General features: G+C 52.2%; 1 protein-coding gene across 2 annotated transcripts; it reads left to right on the forward strand.

Annotated features, from left to right (window-relative positions):
* The first annotated feature begins 142 nt into the window (after positions 1-142).
* Positions 143-19283, forward strand: Ptprn (protein tyrosine phosphatase receptor type N). 2 transcript variants are annotated; one of them, XM_042679086.1, is made up of 23 exons: positions 143-260; positions 1736-1786; positions 1998-2111; positions 3666-3762; positions 5365-5623; positions 5709-6063; positions 6468-6599; positions 8210-8244; positions 9823-10094; positions 10298-10384; positions 10653-10732; positions 10917-10981; positions 11568-11786; positions 12208-12408; positions 12508-12655; positions 12804-12877; positions 13111-13188; positions 13298-13417; positions 14330-14496; positions 17775-17828; positions 18371-18435; positions 18621-18694; positions 18881-19283. In XM_042679086.1, exons 1-23 carry the CDS (start codon positions 146-148, stop codon positions 18950-18952), a joined length of 2934 nt encoding a protein of 977 aa, XP_042535020.1. In that variant the 5' UTR covers positions 143-145; the 3' UTR covers positions 18953-19283. The 2 variants fall into 2 exon arrangements, with proteins under 2 accessions (XP_042535020.1, XP_042535019.1); XM_042679085.1 differs by lacking the exon at positions 10298-10384 and having other exon boundaries at positions 146-260.
* The last annotated feature ends 727 nt before the right edge of the window (positions 19284-20010 follow it).

The raw sequence follows: 20010 nt of genomic DNA on the forward strand, positions 1-20010 counted from the left end.
TTGGCCGAGGCGCCCGGAGAGGGGCGTATAGACCCCGCCTTATAGGGGGGTGGGGAGCGGCAGGCCCCGCCTCGCTCCCGCAGGCTCCCGCCGGCGTCGCCGCCACACTGGCGGGGCAGCGAGCGAGCGCTCGGCGCCGGGGAGGATGCGGCGCCCGCGGCGGCCTGGGGGTCCCGGAGGCCCAGGGGGTCTCCGGCTGCTCGTCTGCCTCCTGCTGCTCAGCGGCCGCCCGGGGGGCTGCAGCGCCATGAGTGCCCACGGTCAGGAGGAAAACTTGAGGGGTGGCGGGAGGGGACGGTGCGGGGCTGGTGGCAAGGGGTGGGGGTGGGGCGGGGAGAAGCATCTCGAAGGCGAGAAGGTCAGGCAGAAGGTGTTCGGGGTCGGGGTCCGGGAGGCACTGGAGGGAGGAAGAAGAGAGCGAGGCTGGGAGGAAAGGGGCGTAGGCCTGGAGGAGGGGCTGGGGCTGGGCGGGCGGGACCGAGGGGAAGGGGGCTGGGGGGGGGGGAGATAGCGGATCCGAAGGAGGAGTGGGGGTGCGCGCCAGCGGGGGGCTTTGGAGAGGTGCTCCAAGGCCGTGGGAGAGGCAAGGGGCGCGGGAGAGATGGCGAGCAGTGATGGAGGAGTGGAGGACGCGGGGGGGGGGGGGCGCAAGGAAGGGGGGGGAGAAGAGAGCCCGGAGATCTTGGGGTGCCAGGGGAGGGCTGGCTGGGGAGAGGTTGAGGCTTCTCTTTCAGGCTAGGGAGGCCGCTTGCCCGGCTTCGGTCTCCTGTGAGAGGGGGCGGAAGAGGATGAGGAGGGGGCGGGTCCTCCGCGTCCCCCTCCCCAGCGCCAGGCCTGGTGCTGACTCACGTCGGTGCGGACACGGAACCAGCGCTGACTCACGGGCCGGGGGTGGGGGGTGGGGACCGGGGTAGGGGCAGGGGCGCAGCCTCGCCATCTGGCGCCCTCTTTCCCCCACCCGGTCTTGGAGGCCAACGCAGGGTGCTTCCTGTGACGCTGCGGGTCCTGGGGAGACTCCTCGCCTGCCACCTGTCCCTCCCCTTAACTGCCTCCACGGCAGTCCTAGGCTCCGACAGGCCGACGCTTCAGCACCACGGACAGCGCCAGCGCCCAGGGCCTGGGGCCGCGTGGGGAGAGGGGCTGCCTCCGACACAAGCCCACCCACCTCTTCCCCCCCCCCCTCCCCCCGCCCAGTGGTGTGCCGCCTCTTCTGAGATCATTCTAGTTAGGGCGCTTTTGGAGAAGTACCTTTTCCTTCTGAATTTGGCCCCGAATCCTCCGAAGTTAACGATCTTCCACCTCCACTCCCTCCCTCCAACGCACTTGAAACTCTTTTCCTCAACTCTTAGTTAAGCAAATGGAAGCTTTTTAGGGCCTTGACTAGAGTCTTTAAAATTCAAAGCCAGATCCCACGTGTTTCTGCTTTTAAGAATTCTAGATAGAGCCAGGCGCTGGTGGTTCACACCTGCCTTGAGCAAAAATGCTAAGAAAGAATGTGCTGGCCCTGAGTTCAAGCCCCAGTACTAGACACACACACACACACACACACACACACACACACACACACACACATACATTCTACTCATCTTCCCCCCCCCCCCCCCCTTCTGCCCTTCCATTTTAAAACCATCCTTAGAATAAAAGAGGGCTGTGTCTGTTCCGCTGTATCCCAGCCTGTCTGTTCATGTGGCTATTCCGTATGTGTTTGAGTCTCTGCTCACCTGTCCCTTTATAGGCTGTCTGTTTGACCGAAGACTCTGCTCTCGCCTTGAAGTCTGTATTCAGGGTAAGTGAGGCCCAGGCATAGGGTTCACAAGACGTGGGCAAGGGGAGCAATAATAAAAAACAAGTTGAGAGGGGACTAGGCTAGGGCAGAGAAAAGAGCAGAGCCTTAAAGCCAGCAGAGGAGATGGAAAGAACACTGTTCATTTACAATCTGACTCTGAAAGACCTCTTGTCCAAGCCCCTGATAACATCACTTTTGTGGTCTGACTTAGATGGCTTGTTTGGACAGTGTCAGACGGGCGTGGGGCAGGCCCGACCTCTGTTGCAAGTCACTTCTCCAGTTCTCCAACGCTTACAAGGTGTGCTTCGACAACTCATGTCCCAAGGTGAGGTCTGTGTGCCTTGGAGTAGAGAGATCAGAACTTGGTTAGATATGGGCGGGAAAGGGAAGGACCACCTGACTCAAAGAGTTCTCATTTCTCACCCACCTCTGTAGTCTCTACCCAGATCTTGCTGAGAGGATAGGTTCCCACAAAGGACACTGGGTTTAGGTGTGCAGAAGTCACTGGCAACCTTTAAGACAGCAGCTGTAATAGAATAAAGTCCAGAGTACAGTGGATTACGAGGGAATTTGCGGAAAGGAATTGGTCACAGCCAAGATATATCAGTCTTTCAAGGAGTCTTGCTGCAAAGAAATAGGTCAAATGTGGGAAATAGGCTGAAGGGGATGTGGAATCAAACAGTGCTGTTGTTAAGATGGAAGAAAACAAGTCACATTTGTGTGCTAATGGGAATAATTCATCAGGAAACAGAACTGTGTGGGAAATGGGGCAGAACTGCAGGGAAGGTTTCCTGAGTAGGTGAGGGGGGATGCTTAAATGGAACGATTGACATTAAAAAGGAACACTGATTGTTCTCCTGTTCACAGGCAAGAAGGCAGGTTTAGATGTCGATAGATCCCAGAACATGAGTCAGGAGCAGAACAGAAAGAATAGGGGTGGAGAGTAGAAGGTTATTTCTTTACAATAGGTGACCTTTCCTGAGAGCTGGGTTTCATAGGGTAAAGGGTCTAACAGAAAATCTTCCCAGGAGCTGGGTACCTGTGGCTCATGCCTCTAATCCTAACTGCTCACGAGGCTGAGACATGAGGATCGAGGTTCAAAACCAACCTGGGCAGGAAAGGCTACAAACCTCTTCCAATTAGCTACCAAAAAGCTCAAAGTGGAGTTGTGGCTCAAGAGGTAGAGCAAAAAGAGCTCAGGGACAGCACTGAGTCCCTGAGTTCAAGTCTCAGGACCAGCAAAAATAAAAATAAAATAAATCTTCTCAGGATGGGATAGTGAAAAGGATGGCGGTAGTGGTGGTGGCGGCGGCGGCGGCGGCGGCGGCGGCGGTGGTGGTGGTGGTGGTGATCACGATCATGATAATGACAACCACAAGGATGATGTAACTGAACATTGCACAGTGCTTCAGAATTTTCTAAGGATTTACATTTTCCTCATCATATTTGGCCTTTGTAATAATCCTATGACATATGCATTATTCTCACTTCACAAATATAACTGAGGATCAGAGCCAGGCAGTGATGGCTCACACCTGTAATCCCAGCTACTCAGGAGGCTGAGATCTAAGGACAGATGTTTGACACCAGCCCAGTCAGAAAATTCCATGAGACGCTTACCTCTAAAAAGCCAGAAATGGCGCTGTGGCTCAAGTGGTAGAGTGCTAACCTTGAGCAAAGAAGCTCAGGGACAGTACCTACGCCTTGAGTTCAAACCCCAGAACTGGCAAAAAAAAAAAACAACAACAACAAAACCTCTGATCCTCAGCTCTCAGCCTCCTGAGGATCTAGGATTATAGGCTATGTCTATAATCCTAACCAGGCCCAGCTGAGGCCCCTAGACTCTTGAGCCAACCTCATCTTCTCCTTCCCCTGACAGGATTGTCCTGGCATGATGACCTCACCCAGTATATAATCTCCCAGGAGATGGAGCGCATCCCCAGGCTTCGTCCTCCAGAGTCCCGTCCAAAGGACAGGTAAGCAACCTTTCTCCACAATCCATGGGGCTGAGGCTGGTGGTGTGGTCTTCCTGATGGACCATAAGGAGCAAGAAGAAAGAAACCAAGGTCAACAGGCTGGAGTTCAGGTACATCCTCAGGAACAGTCTCTCTCTTACATGCTATTATATGAGTAGGAGCTGAGCTCCCTCTGTGGATACAGAAAAACAGGACTTTAAAAATATCCTTTAAAGGCCAGGTGCTGGTGGCTTATGCCTATAATCCTAGCTATTCAGGAGGCTGAAACCTGAAGCCAACCTGGGCAGGAAAGTCTGTGAGACTCTTATCTCCAATTAATCACCAGAAAACTGGAAGTGGCACCGTGGCTCAAGTGGTAGAGTGCTCGCCTTGAGTTGAAGAGCTCAGGGTCAGCACTCCAGCCCAGAGTTCAAGCTCCACGACCACCACCCCCCAAAAAAAAATCCTTTAAGAGTTGGGTGCTGGTAGCTCATATCTGTAATCCTAGCCACTCAGGAGGCTGAGATCTGAGGATCATGGTTCAAAGCCAGCCTGGGCAGGAAAGTCCATGAAGGATTCTTATCTACAATGAATCACCAAAAAGCCAGATGTAGAGCTGTGGTTCAAGTCATAGAGCACTAGCCTTGAGCAAACAAGCTCATATATCTTCTTTGAAAAATGTTGCCACTTGCAGAAGCATGACAGCAGTCATCATGGGTGAACTAGAATTTCCTCAGGTGAAGTAGTGTCATGTTGAGTTTCTCTACTAGGTAGGGCTGTTCTGGCAGGGGAACCATCATTTTCCTGTGGCTAGGGCCTCCAGAGGCTCTATTAGATCCTGCAAAATGTAGGAAAAGACATGAGTCTGTCTGTGGAACTCAGGTGGTGACATCAGATGAAGAACTCACATTTAAAAGGGAAGGTGGGGGGCTTAAATGCTTGGACATACACTTGGACATACACTTGGAGAGCCAGGCGTGGGGACACAGGACGCAGACACAGCTGGGACACACACTGCAGCCACAGTCCATCTGGTGGCTCTGGCTGCCTTCCCTGCTCTTGTTCTCACATTCTTCCGCCCCACACTTCCCTAGCCTCTGCAGCTGTGTGTCACATATGCAAGCATGCTTACCCAGGAGGCAGACACCTCAACCCAGGCCTGGCTCATCCCCGTGCCTTTGTGGCCTACTTTTTCTCATTTCTTCCTTTTCTTGTTTTGCTTTTTTGCTGTGCCTAGGGTTTTAAACTCAGGGCCATAGTCACACCCCTGTTTGCTATTCATTTATCTTTTAGATAGGGTCTTATTTTTGCCCAGAGCCAGCTTTAGACCATGATTTCTTACTTCTACTTCCTCTGTAGCTATGATTACAGGCAAGAACCACCAACTCCAGCATGGTTGTTGAAATACGGTCTTTTTGTCCACACAGGCCTTGTCCTTCCAAGCTTTACCTCCCACGTATCCAGGATTACAAGGGTGCACCACCAGGGCTGGCTCCACCTCATTTATTAAGAGATCAGACTTTCTCTAAAATGCTAAACCTGTCTGACTCCTACCATCTCTGTTTTAGAAGTCCCCCCAACCCCTACACACACACACACATACACTTTGCTTTTCCTCCCCAGATCTGGCATGGTGCCCAGGAGACCTGATCCCGCTGGGGAGCTGCTTTTACAGGGTATCCCCACTGGCTCCGCCCCTGCTGCCCAGGGGCTTCCTCGACCTCCAGCAGGTGGGGGTGGAGCTGGGGCCGGCTCCCCCCTGTCCCCTCTGCAGACTGAGTTGCTGCCCCCTCTCCTGGAGCATCTGCTGCTGCCCCCGCAGCCTCCCCACCCTGCTCTGAGTTATGAACCTGGTCTGCTGCAGCCCTACCTGTTCCAGCAGGTGAGCCCTTGACTCTGGAACTACCCCAACCCCAGTCTTCCCAGTCCTGCCTTCTGCTCTTACCCAGATCTCTGCTTTCCCACAGTTTGGCTCTCGGGATGGCTCCCGGGGCTCGGAGAGCTCCACAGGGATGGTCAGTGTTGGCCCCCTACCCAAGACTGAAACTCCTGCCCTCTTCAGCAGAACTACCTCCAAGACCATGTTTGGGGCCCACCCTGGCCACTCCTACAGGGACCTTCCAGGGCCCTCACCTGCTCAGCTCTTCCAGGACTCGGGGCTGCTCTACCTGACCCAGGAGTTGCCAGCAGCCAACAGGGCCAGGGCACCAAGGTTACCAGAACCAGGGGGCAGCAGCCCAGCAGAGGACTCCTCAGAGGGCTATGAGGAGGAAGGACCAGGAGCTCAGGAAGAGAAGCCCTCCTCCCCAGCAGTGCAGCCAGGTAACAGTCTTCAGTCCCTACCTGCCTGCCTGTGGAGGCAGCTTTGGGAGAACCACAGGGATTCTTTCCTGATTATTCACACATTTGTTACTTGTCCCTGAAATCATTCACACAGTTAATGTCTACTGACAAGCCAGTCTACGCCCGCACTAGCCTAGCCAGAATACAGTGGGCTCAGGAGCTGACATGACTCCTACAGATGACTAATCCAGATGTCCATGCTGGGCCTGGAGTTTGGTGTTAGCTCACAGAGTTCTTTCCCTCAAAGTGCTCACAAGGGCAGGCCAGGGGCGTACCAGTATCCTAGTAGTTGAGAGTTCTTAGTCATCTTCTCCCAGTCTCCCATCCTACCCCGCCAAGTTCATCCCACCTCAGCCCTAAGGCCTGTACCTGGCTCTCAGCAGATGGGACCCTGCAGAGACTGGCTACTGTGCTGGCAGGCTATGGGGTGGAGCTCCGGCAGCTGACCCCTGAGCAGCTCTCCACCCTCTTGACTCTGCTTCAGCTGCTGCCCAAGGGTGCAGGAAGAAATCTGGGTAAGTATCCAGGTGGCAAAGTATCTAGCAGCTCTAAACTCTACTAGAGGCCTCTTGCTCCACTTCTCAAAAACCATATGAAGAGCTGGGAATGTGGCTTAGTGGTAGAGTGCTTGCCTAGCATCCATGAAGCCCTGGGGTCGATTCCTCAGTATCACATAAACAGAAAAGTGGCCAGCTGGCTTTGAACTCTGGCTCTGTGGCTCAAGTGGTAGTGTTAGCGTTGAGCATAAAAAGCTCAGGGACAGTGCCTAGTCCCTGAGTTCAAGCCCCAGGACTGGCAAAAAAAAAAAAAAAATACCACACTGTGTGCCAGTGGCTCACGCCTATAATACCCACTCATGGGGGCTGGGAAGATGGCTCAGTGGTAGAGCGCTTGCCTTGCATGCCTGAGGCCCTGGGTTTGATTCCTCAGCACCACATAAGAAAAAAGAAAAAAGCCAGAAGTGGCGCTGTGGCTCAAGTGGTAGAGCACTAGCCTTGAGCTGAAGAGCTGAGGGATAGCGCCCAGGCCCAGAGTTCAGGCCCTATGACCAGACCCAAAAAAAAAAAAAAAAAATACTAGTTACTCAGGAGGCTGAGATCTAGGGATCACAGTTCAAAGTCAGCCCGGGCAGGAAAGTCCGTGAGACTCTTATCTCTAATTAACCACCAGAAAACTGGAACTGGCACTGTGGCTCAAGTGGTAGAGTGCTCACCTTGAGCTGAAGAGTTCAGGGACAATGTCCAGGCCCAGAGGTTCAAGCCCCATGACCTACAAAAAAAGAAAGAAAAAAAAAGCTGGTGTTGGTGACTCATGCCTGTAATTCTAGCTACTCAGGAGGCTGATATCTGAGGGTCACAGTTCAAAGCCAGCCCAGGCAGGAAAGTCTTTTATCTCCAATAAACTACCAGAAAACTGGAAGTGGTGCTGTGGCTCAAAGTGGTAGAGCTAGTAGTTCTCAAGGATGGTGCCCACAAAAACAAATATCAAATAAACAACAACAACAACACACACACACACACGCATGAAATGTGGTTCCTGGAGAGAAAGAGTCATGGTCAAGATCAAGAGAAGAAAGTTCTTTTAAGATACAGGGTCATTGACAGCAGAGAACAAAGGCGTAAAATGAAGAGCTGAGGAGTCAGACTAGGAAAAGAACAGAGGATCAAAGTAATGGAAGAAGAGACCAATAAAGGGTGTATATGGAAAGAAGGAGGCATCAAGAGGGGGTAGTTTGGGCTGAGGATGAAATGAGGTGGTTGGATGCTTGTTTAGCATGGGCAAGTGGTCTGGGTTCTGTGGGGGACAGATTGGTGCTAATAAGGCTGGAGGAAATTAGCCCAGATCTGAGGGATGGACAGAGGAAGGACTGAACAAAGCATCTCTTTGGAAACTACAGCGAGTAACCAAGGGAGAGGTTTATAAAACAATAACTTATAAATCCAGATGTAAAGAAGAATGAGGCCATGCTTGGGATGGGATATTGCCAGTGTCTTTGGCCACCTGACTAAAGAGGCCACAGCACATGGAACAGGCTCATGGAGTCTGGTCCTTTCTCCTCTCTGTGTTGCATGGACTTCAACCTTGACCCTTTCCTTAGACTCATGACTTTTTTTTGTCTCCTCAGGTGGGGCTGTAAATATTGGAGCTGATGTCAAGAAAGTGAGTTTCTAACACTTTCCTAACCTGTAAAGGTCCCATGGCAGTGGACACCATCCATCTACCCCCTCCTTTTGGTGAAATTTAAGTCTCATGATTGGGAGGGTGGGAGCAGAGTCCAAATTCCATATCCTCTAGCATATCATTTTGGGAAAACGCTGGCCCAAAGACTTTTTGGGGGGGTCCAGTTGTGGGGTCTGAACTCTGGGCCTGGGCGCTGTCCCTCAGCTCTTCAGCTCAAGGCTAGCACTCTACCACTTGAGCCACAGCGCTACTTCCGGCTTTTTTCTTTTTTCTTATGTGGTGCTGAGGAATCGAACCCAGGGCCTCATGCATGCAAGGCAAGCACTCTACCACTGAGCCACCTTCCCAGCCCCGGCCCAAAGACTTTGAATCATTGCCTCTGGTCTTTTACATCAACTTGATAGCACAGCTGAGAGTAGAAGACAGAATTATTATTATTATTATTATTTCTGGTCCTGGAGCTTGAACTTGGGCCTGGGCACTGTCCGTGAGCTTCTTTTGCTCAAAGCTTGTGCTCTACCATTTGAGCCACAGCTCCACTTCCAGCTTTTTCTGTGATTCATTGGAGATAAGAGGCTCACAGACTTTTCTCTCCTCAACCCTCAGATCTCAGCCTCCTGAGTAGCTGAGTCACTGGCACCTGGCCAGAATTCTTTTTACTTTGTGCCAGTCCTGGGTTTGAACTCAGGGCCTAGGTACCATCCCTTAACATTTTTTTTTCTCAAGGCTAGAACTCTACCAATTGAATTACACTTCCATTTCTGGCTTTTTTTTTTTTATGGTTAATTGGAGATAAGAATCACAGACTTTCCTGCCTGGGCTGGCTTTAAACATCAGTACTCAGATCTCAGCCCCCTGAGTACCTAGGATTTCAGGTGTGAGCACCTAGCTTTACAAAACAATTCTTTTTTTTTTTGGTTGGTTGTGGGGCCTGGGTGCTGTCACTCAGCTCTTCAGCTCAAGGCTAGCCCTCTACCCCTTGAACCATAGCACCACTTCTGGCTTTTTCTGCTTAGGTGGTCCTAAGAAATTGAACCCAGGGCCTCATGCATGCAAGGCAAGCACTCTACCACTGAGCCACCTTCCCAGCAAGGCAGAATTCTTGATCTACTCCTTTTTCTGCTATGATCCTTTCAGACCATGCTCTGAGGATTCCTTTGGCACAGGGGAAGTTGAGAGCAGTCAGGCTCCTGTCCCCCCATAGCTAGAAGAGCTTTAGGTGTTGGACCTGTCAGATGCTGTGGATGAACACTAGTCTAAAAGTCATTGCTCTCCTGCCCAGCTTTCAGCCTCATCCAGTTTTCAGGTTCCAGAGTCCCCTTCCACCCCAACCCCATCTGTGGATTTATAGACCTCATTCATTCAATCCTGTATTCATTCATTTATCCACATTGGCTTGCATTTTCTGGCTAAACTCTCTCCCCAAAACTGCATGAGACCTTGGCAATACAAGGCTAACCAATTCCTAGTCTCCACAGTAGAGAACTGAAAGCCCCAGAGTGTGGGTCTTCCTCTTGCCACTCACAGAGGCCACACCCCCATCCTTTCTTCTAGCAGAAAACCGAGGACCAAATGCAGGGTGGAGACACAGCAGCGCCTCCACCCCCCATGCCCTCCCTGCCTGGACACCCCACTGCCAGCTCCACCTCTAATAAGGTCCAGCTGATCCCTGGCTCCTCTGAGCCTCCCAAAGCTAACAGTCCCCCAGGAGTCTCACTTGTCCTGTTGGAGAAGAAAAGCCCACTGGGCCAGAGCCAGCCCACAGTAGTGGGGCAGCCTTCAGCTCGGCCAGCAGCGGAAGAATATGGCTACATCGTCACGGACCAGAAGTAAGGACTCCCATCTGGGGAAATCTTCTGGCAGACTATCTTAGAGAATGGGCTGACTTGCCTGGCAGGAAGCAGAGAGCAGAAATCCAGATGTGCAAAGGTCTGGGAGGTGGTGGGCAGCCCTGCACCCCTGGAGGTGGCCTGTTTCAACAAAGTGATGCTGAGTCTCCTTCTCCTCCCTCTTGTGTGCTCCCTTCCTCCAGGCCCCTGAGCCTGGTTGCAGGAGTGAAGTTGCTGGAGCTCCTGGCCGAGCATGTGCACGTGTCCTCAGGCAGCTTCATCAACATCAGGTGGGGCTGGGATCCTGGTGGAGCAGGGCAGGGGTCTGGAGGGATGCCTGAGCACGGTGGTGCTGGAGGGATTGGGGAGGAAGGGAAGACAAGTTTTGCATAGTCAGAGATGCTACATGAAGGTAGAGGCACACCCAGCCCCATCCAATTTCTGCAAATCACCAGACACCACTGTGGAGTACCCTGATCTGTTCCAATAGAGCTAGCTTCTTTTAAAGCCTGAGACCAAGGCGGGGGCTGAGGTAGTAACCTAGCTCCTGTTTGGCAGTGTGGTGGGACCAGCTCTCACCTTCCGAATCCGGCATAATGAACAGAACCTGTCATTGGCAGATGTGACCCAGCAAGCTGGTAAATACTACCCCAACCTCAAGCCCAGGCTTGGTCCCAGCCCCAGACCTAATACCCAGTCTGTGGCTGATGCTCCCTTGAAATATTCCCAGTCCACATGGGCCTGCCTGCCACCTGGCATAGCACTACATAGAGTGGAGACCACAGGGGGCTGGAGAAAGCCTGACCTGCATCCTCTTTGCAGGACTAGTGAAGTCTGAACTGGAAGCACAGACAGGACTCCAGATCTTGCAGACTGGAGTGGGACAGGTAGGCACTAACTGGAGAATCCCTCAAAGCCAAAGAGTCTGACACTGCCCCCAAGAGGTGAAGGCAAACTTGATGGGAAGCGTCTGGCCTACTGCCTTAACCAACAAGCCCCTCCCCATACAATTCTCTATCTGACCACCAGGTGGCCCCAGTGGCCCCTCTGCAGGACCAGCCTTATATAGGAAGACCTATGCTTAAACCGTAGGCCTCTTCAAGCCATTACATTTTGAGGGAAAACCTTGCCCAGGGAGGACATTATACTCAAAATATGTTTCTGTTCTGTATCCAGCCCTGCTGTCTCACATTCTAACCATCTATTCCTTGTGTCCCCTCTCCACTTCTCCACATGGATCATTTAATGGAAACCTTCCTGACAAGGTTCACTCACCATGTTTCTGGCACTTGAGTTGGTCTGGTGGGAATTGAGGACAATCTGAGCCTTTTACCATTAACTCCCATAATCCTGCCCTCACAGCTTTGCCCCAGGCGGTGTCCTAGTGGGATAAGGGCATGGGACAGGGGTAAGGAGTAGCGAGGTCTCCCCCAACTACTGTCTGCCCCCCCCAATCTAACTTTGTTCCCACAGAGGGAGGAGGCAGCTTCCGTCCTTCCCCGGCCAGCCCACAGCACCTCACCCATGCGCTCAGTGCTGCTGACTCTGGTGGCCCTGGCAGGTGTTGCTGGGCTACTGGTGGCCTTGGCAGTGGCGCTGTGTTTGCGCCAGCATGCTCGGCAGCGGGACAAGGAGCGATTGGCAGCTCTTGGACCGGAGGGGGCCCATGGTGATACTACTTTTGAGTACCAGGTATGCAGCAGGCTGGAAGACCTGGTGAGGGGAGGGAGTGAGGACCTGGGCGTGGGGACCTGGGTCTTGTACGGAGTGAGGGTGAGAGTGGAATGACCTGCCATCCTTGGCAGTGTCCAGGCCCAAGCAGGGGTATTATGGGCCATTGGTTGGATGGGCAGAAATCGGAAGCAAATAGTCTGAGATTCTTCCCAATTCTGTGATTTCCTGACATCCACTGTGTACTGTCTTGTCACAAGCACCATCCAAGCAGAAGACTATGAAAGGGAAGAGGTCAAACCTTCCTCCCAGAGGAGACACAGCTCATTTAAAGTCAACCAAAGACCAGTCTAAGGACTCAGACTTGAACTCAAGGCCCTGTTGAACAGCTTCAGGGCCCCCCTACCCCGAATCCCCACTTGAACCTTCCTTGATCCTACAGGACCTGTGTCGTCAGCACATGGCCACAAAGTCCCTGTTCAACCGATCAGAGGGTCCTCCTGAGCCTTCTCGAGTGAGCAGCGTGTCCTCACAGTTCAGTGACGCAGCCCAGGCCAGCCCCAGCTCCCACAGCAGCACGCCATCCTGGTGCGAGGAACCTGCCCAGGCCAACATGGACATTTCTACAGGACACATGATTCTGGTCAGGAAAGGGGCCAAGTCCAGCACGGGGAGGGAGCAGGATGGTGGGAACGGCAGGACTGGCGGTGTGGGCCAAAGCCAGGCTGTGGTGCCCCCGCAGGCATACATGGAGGACCACCTGCGGAACCGAGACCGCCTGGCCAAGGAGTGGCAGGCCCTGTGTGCCTACCAAGCAGAGCCAAACACCTGTGCCACTGCCCAAAGCGAAGGCAACATCAAGAAGAACCGCCATCCTGACTTCCTGCCCTGTAAGTGAGCTGGCCAGCCCTGCCCCACCATGTCTGCTGGGAGCGCTGAAAGGGCTTCTGGGAAGGGGCGGTGCTCCCCCCAATATGCATGGCAGAGGTGGTGTTAAGACTCCAGTGACCAGAATCCTGTTTGGGTTGGGATGTACAGATGACCATGCTCGCATCAAGTTGAAGGTGGAAAGCAGCCCTTCTCGGAGCGATTACATCAATGCCAGCCCCATTGTAAGTGGTCCTGACTCAAGCCCCCAACTTGCCCTGGCCCCATCTTGCCTCTCTTTGCTCCATCCCCTGTGGTTACCTCCTACTTTTGGATTTGTGGACCTGTATCCTACCAATGAAACAGGAGCTTCAATGGAAGCTTCGGTGGACCAACCATTTGGTCCAGGCCCTTGCACCAAACTTTTGCATAGTGGCATCTCCCATTCTGGCTCATGATACATCCTCCCTGCCTCCAGATCGAGCATGACCCTAGGATGCCGGCCTACATAGCCACACAGGGACCGTTGTCCCATACCATCGCAGACTTCTGGCAGGTAGGCTCGTGGAGTGGGGACGTTAGTGGCCTCTCCAGGGACCTGGGGCCCTTGTGGCCATCCAGATCCCAGGGAGGCTAGAGTGAAGCTAACTTGGACCTGTCCCTAGATGGTATGGGAGAGTGGCTGTACCGTCATCGTTATGCTGACCCCATTGGTGGAAGATGGCGTCAAGCAGTGTGACCGTTACTGGCCAGATGAGGGCTCCTCCCTCTACCATGTATATGAGGTTAGCAGGACCCCCATAGCAAGGGGACAAGGGGAGTGGAGAACATGGGTGGTGGCCTCCTCACATTTGAATGTATGCCTGTGCAAAAGTTAAATGTACATACAATGCATACCTTCCCAAACATACACATACATATTTGTGCCTGCATATCCTAAGGTCAAAGGCATTTGTAGGGACATCTGATAAAGGTCTGGACATAAAACCACTCATCGGAACACTAAATATGTGAGATGGGGGGAAGTAAGTATATTGGAACTTAAGACCTCCTTTCATTGAACCTAATATAGCTCTGAATTTCCTGGTGACAAAAGCAAAGAGAGAAATGTCACCAGTTGCATATATTGTTTATGTAAAATAGAAACGAACTTTTTTCTCTCTGAGAGCGAAGAGAGGTGGGAGGGAATTGGGCAGACAGGCAAATCAAGGAATGGAAAAAAGAAATCTCAAACAAATGAGGGAAGGTAATAAATTTCTCATCACAGGTCAGCTGGAGAAATCAGTTTTTCTGTCACCAACTGAGCACTCAACTTTTTTTTAAAGCCTTTCATTGGTCCTGCTAGTAGGTAATTTTTAAAAAACCACTGAGAATATAGAATTTCATCAAAATTTATGGATCATGTAGCAGACACTTTGGTACATACATCTGGGAGGAAGAGGAAGAAGAAACTCTGAGCTCCAGATGCCCAGAGTAATCGTCCTATCTGGGTGGAAACACTACCTGTTATCTAAGCAGTATTTAAACAGCCAGGGTTCTTGGGGACAGCTGGGAAGAGTTGAGTGGGCACATTTCCTGGAGGATTTAGGATGTAAACTGCCTGGGAAGTGGGAGGATTCTGAGAGCTTAGGAAGTCTTGAGCGTGGGTGGAGGCTGGAGCGCCCCATCTGGGGCTCAGACCTGGGTGGTGTCCGCAGGTGAACCTAGTGTCGGAGCACATTTGGTGCGAGGACTTCCTGGTGCGGAGCTTCTACCTGAAGAACGTGCAGACCCAAGAGACGCGCACCCTTACGCAGTTCCACTTCCTCAGTTGGCCGGCAGAGGGCACTCCCGCCTCCACCCGGCCGCTGCTGGACTTCCGCAGGTGAGTGGGCCCCCGTGCGCCATGCCAGGCTGGCTCAGAGGAGCCTTGGCACAGAGCTGCCCAGAACCTTGACCTCTGGCCGCTTCCTCCATCACCTTCCCCAAAACCAAGACTGATGCTCTGTCTGGCTAGGTCTTGCCCCAGTCCTGTGTCTGGTCTCATACTGCTGTTCTGCCTCTCTTTTTCTCCCTACATTCCTGTATCTGAATGCTTCTTTACCTGCTTTCCTGCAAAAAGAAGCAACTCATTTTTAGCTCATTTTAGTTCCTCCTGCACTGTGGCCCCCGACTCTATCCCCTGTCTTGCTTTTCCCTGGGTCTCATTCCATATCTATCCCTGTCTCTGTCCCCTGTCCCTCCTCCCTCTCTTTTCTTTTTTTTTCTCTCATCTCCCCATCCTTCTATCTCTATCAATGTCTTTTTCTACCTCCATTTCTCACTCTCCACACCCTTCCTTCCCTCCTCAATCTCTTCCCTACTTCAAATGTTTTCCCATCTCCCTCCGTCTCCCCCTTTTTCAGTCTGTCTGTCTTCTCCTCTGCCCTTCCCTCTCCTTTCCTTCTCTCCTTCCCTCACAGCTGCCAGTGTCATTTTTGTGATCTGCAGCTAGTAAATCTCACTCCAGTTGCATAGTCACAAAAGTGGTCATTGGCAGGTGTGGCAGCTGCATGGACAGAACAGACAGGGCATGCGGGCCCCGGGCACCACCCCAAAGGTCCACATAGGAGAGTTGGGAGAAGGGATCCAGGAGGAGCCTGAAAGTGTTAGTGGCAGATTCCATGCAGTGGAGGGAGGGGTGTCTGGAACAGAGGCTAACAGAGATTTAGCCTGTTGGTGATATTGAAACTAAGACCAAGCCAGGCCTCCAGTATCCCTGTCTTTCCCCATGCAGACAGGTGGCTTAAAAGCCCCTATCTATGGCAGTAGCTCCACACTGCACCATTCTTTGGTCCCTGTTGCTTACCAGACTGTCTTGGGTTTCATGCTGGGCAGAGGAACAGAGCTGGGGGTGAGGAACTGGGTTCAGTTATTGAACCTCTGACTGGGATCTCTGCAGCCTGCAACCCATCTTGAAAGAAATGCCAGGGAATTGGAGCTATTTCCTTTGTCACACACTTAAAAAAAATCTCATGCTGGGTGTGCAGCTTGGTAGAGCAATTGCCTAGCATGGGCAAGGCCCTGGGAGCTATACAGGGAAAAAATAAAAGGAGCCAGGTGTCAGTGGCTCACATCTATAATCCTAGCTATTTGGAAAGCTGAGATCTGAGTGTCTCAGCCGAGGAGACTCTTTTCTTCAATTAGTTAGCAAAAAGACAGAACTAGAGGTGTGGATCTAGTAATAGGCAGCCATACCCAAAAAGCAGAATACAAGGTCTTTAGTACTCACACATACACCAAAAAAAGAAAGAAAAAAGAAAAGATCATAATGGAACTACTGCTGGATCTGTTTTAAGGCCACATAGGTAAGCTAAAAGGTTTCTGTGATTTAGACTAGAATTATGCAGAAGCAGCTGGGATGCCATGCCCAGAACAAATTGTGAGGTGCTCCAGATGAAAGGCAAATGGAAAAAGGTCTTAGCCAGTGGTGAAGGAGAAGGAGAGGAGACAATTTCATGTGCTTTAAGGGACCGGCAGAGATTCAATAGGAAAAGTGCATGCATAAAGTCTAGTTTAAGTACCTAGCACACAGTAAGGGCTCAGCTGATTCCAGATACTGTTGATTATCATTATCAAATGACTAGAAACAACTTGTGACACCATATGGACTCCCATCAAACCATTTAAATTCACCTGGCCACCTAGCTGGAAGATTGCCAAATCCCCAGCTGCTTCTGGAACGATCTGAGAAGATCCTGGCCCAGAAGGGGTACCGGGAGTCTGGAAGTAACTCTCAGAGCTGACGGGTCACAAGGGACAGTGGAAGTCAGACAAGGCCGCTGAGGGTGAGAGAAACAGCTTTCCTTACTGAGCAGTGGTCAGCATCAGCAAGTCAATATAATCCAGCCACAGGATGCCTAGGCTGAGGTCACACTGATCCAGAGATGCAGGCAGCAGCACAACATTCAGAGTTGAGGGTTTGCCAGTGCAACTCCACACAGGGTGACCTGACATCAGGCTGGTACACACCACTAGGAGACTAGGAGGAGAATGACTTGCATGGTTCTAGAGGTTGGTGGATGGCCTCAAGTCACCAAAAAGCCTATTTCCCTAGGATTCTAGCAGAAGTAACTGTTAATATATATTATTAGGTGCTGCCATCTACTGAATACTTACTGCATGCCAGGTGTTACACTTCGTTCTTTTATGTTGTGCATGTGTGTGCATGCTGGTACTAGGGCTTGAACTCAGGGTCTGGGAGCTGTCCCTCAGCTAAGAGTCTCATGGACTTTCCTAGCCAAGCTAGCTTGGAACTGGGGTCCTCAGATCTCAACTTCCTGAAGAGCTAGGTTTACAGAAGTGAGCCACTAGCACTCAGCTACACTTTGTTCTTTTCATGGATATCACCTGAGAACACAAGAAAATGATTACTATTATTACCACCCCTATTTTACAAGAAAGCTGAGATACTCGTTCCAGGTGTGTAGCTTGAGCACATAGTTCATAAGTGAGCAAGAAAGCTCATGCCAACTCAGTGATTGTAAATGATTATACATCCTCTGTCTTGAATCCTGACTCATTTCTCCCACGTTCTTCTCCCACTGCCCTGACCATGCGGGCCCCAAAGGAAGAAAGTACTGGGTGTCACTGGCTCATGCCTGTAATCCTAGCTACTCGGGAGAGGATCATGGCTCAAAGCCAGCCTGGGCAGGAAAGTCTGTGAGACTCACCTCCAATAAACCACCAAAAAACCTGGAAGAGCTGTGGCCCAAGTGGTAGAGCATTAGCCTTGAGCAAAAAGTGCTCGGGGACAGTGCCCAGGCCCAGAAATCATCCTGGGGAAAGAGAGGAAGGAAGGAAGGAAGGAAGGAGGAAGGAAGGAGGGGAGAAAGAAAGAAGAAAGAAAGAAAGAAAAAGAAAGAAGAAAGGGAGGGAAAAAAGAAAGGGAAAAGAAGGAAGGAAGGGAGAGAGGGAGGGAGTGGGAGGGAGAGAGGGAAGGAGGGGAGAGAGAAAGGGAGGGAGAGAAGGAAGGGAGGGAGGGAGGGCGGGAAAGGAAAGGAGAGGGAGGGAGGGGGAAGAAAGTGAGAGTGAGGCTGACTGTGTGTGGGTGGGTGGGTGGGTGTGTGGGTGTGGGTGTACAGTGCTGGTGGCCACTGGCCCTCATACCATTTCTTGTTTCAGGAAGGTGAACAAGTGCTACCGTGGACGCTCCTGTCCCATCATTGTCCACTGCAGGTGAGACTGAAGGGGACAGAACGCCCCAGGCCAGGTGCTCTTGGCTGGGTCCTTCCTGATTCCCATCTTTTCTGGTTCTGCTTCCTGTGCACAAAGCTCATCTGTTCAGCAAATGACAGCCCACAAGCCAAATCCAGCACATCCTGCTTTTTAGTGGTTCATGAGCTAAGAGTGGTTGCGAGACAGATTGTATGTGGCCCAGTCAGAAATATTTGCTTTCTGGTGCTTTCCACAAAGAGTCAGCCAAGGCAAGGGCTGGCCCACGCTGCAAAGTGCCATCATTCCCACGCACTCCGGCTGCCCCCTGCAGCTCTCATTTCCACTCATCTCAGTGTCCAGGAATATAGGCTGCTCACAGGCTTGCCGCTCAAGGCCTCAGTCCCAGGGGCCAGGCCTTCCTGCCATCCTTTCTTGGCTCACTCATACCCTGCCCAGGACACAACCCTAACAGGTCAGCCAGTGTTGTCCCCACCCTCTGTCTCTTCTTTGCCACCCCCTCCTCCTGGATGCTTCACTAAGCTTGTCCCCAACTCCTGTCGCAGTGATGGTGCGGGGAGGACTGGTACCTACATCCTCGTCGATATGGTCCTGAACCGCATGGCTAAAGGTAAGGACCACATCCTGGGGTGCCTGCAGCCCAGGCCCTCATGGAGGAGCTCATGGAGGAGCAGGTTGTCACACATCCAGGCTTCGCCCCATGCTCCAAGCTGCCCGCCCCAGGAGACCCTAGGCTTTCTGGGTCCTGTCCCCTCTGGACACCCCTGAACAATCCATGCCCTACTCCATCTCCAGGAGTGAAGGAAATCGACATTGCTGCCACACTGGAGCATGTCCGTGACCAGCGGCCTGGCCTCGTCCGCTCTAAGGTGACCATGTCTCCCTATGCCCTATGCCTACTACTTATGCCAAGCAACCCTACTGAACCACCCCCAGGGAAACCAGAGGGCCCCCCTCCTCCTAGCTGCCCAGCACTTCCACCCCCCGTAAAGCACCCCTGGAGCAGGAGCAGAGGCAGGACTTCCCCCAACCATTCCCCCCACTGCCTTCTGCAGGACCAGTTTGAATTTGCTCTGACAGCCGTGGCAGAGGAAGTGAATGCCATCCTCAAGGCCTTGCCCCAGTGAGAGCCCAGGACCCTTAGCAGGCCACCTAGACTCCATTCCCTGCCTGTGTGAGCACCTGTCTGTGTACCCTCTCCTCAGCCCCTATCCACTTTCCCACCATGTTGGCCCCTCTTGGGCACTCCCTGCCCTTCCCAGGGCAGCATGGGAGGGAAAGCAGGAAGGGGCGGGCCTATCCAGCCTCCCACCTGCCTGAGCCCTGGAGGGCTGGCAGTTGCCAGAAGGAGCGAAGAGGACATGAGCAGAAAGTCTGCTCAGAGCCTTGTCCTGCCTTTGTACCTGGCTTCTCCTCGCTACTCTATCGTGGTTCTGAGGACCTCCTGGCCTGCAGTACCGATCCAGGAGGAGGATGTGTATCTGCTTTCCCAGCCCTGCTGTCGCTGACCTGCAGCCTTGATCCCCATGCTAGCACCCTGCCCTGTTTGTCCCTGGGTGGCTCCCCCACTGCTCTCCTGCAATGGGCTGCTCAACCCCTCTCCCTCTAGCACAAGAGAACTTTCTAGAAAAAATCTACTTTTGTATCAATGTGAATAAAGTTAGTGTGTTGTCTGTGCAGCTGCAAACTAGCCCCTTGTGCATTTCTTGTCTGCTGTGCTTCCAGACTCAAGCATAGATTGGGTTTGAGCTGGGCTGGCCCGTAGGAGCCCAGGTTTGACTATCAGTGCCTCACAATGTGGCAGTTCTTTTCTAATTTCTCCCCATTGTGCTTGTTTGTGCCCAAAAAGCTTCAAGGTGTCTTGGATATATTAGTTGAATCTTACATATATTAATCTTCACCAAAGCATGAACAATGATGACTTTATGATAAAGAGATGACGGGCTGGGAAGGTGGCTCAGTGGTAGAGTGCTTGCCTTGCATGCATGAGGCCCTGAATTCGATTCCTCAGCACCACATAAGTAGAAAAACTTGGAAATGGCGCTGTGGCTCAAGTGGTAAAGTGCCAGCCTTGAGCTAAAGAGCTGAGGGACAGCGCCCAGGCCCAGAGTTCAGGCCGCACGACCACCACCAACAACAAAAAAAGAAAGATGACAGCACAACACGGGTCCAGGAAACACAACTT

This window comes from Dipodomys spectabilis, unplaced genomic scaffold, assembly GCF_019054845.1.
Source record: "Dipodomys spectabilis isolate Male_0828 unplaced genomic scaffold, ASM1905484v1 ptg000051l, whole genome shotgun sequence".
Lineage (NCBI taxonomy): Eukaryota > Metazoa > Chordata > Mammalia > Rodentia > Heteromyidae > Dipodomys > Dipodomys spectabilis.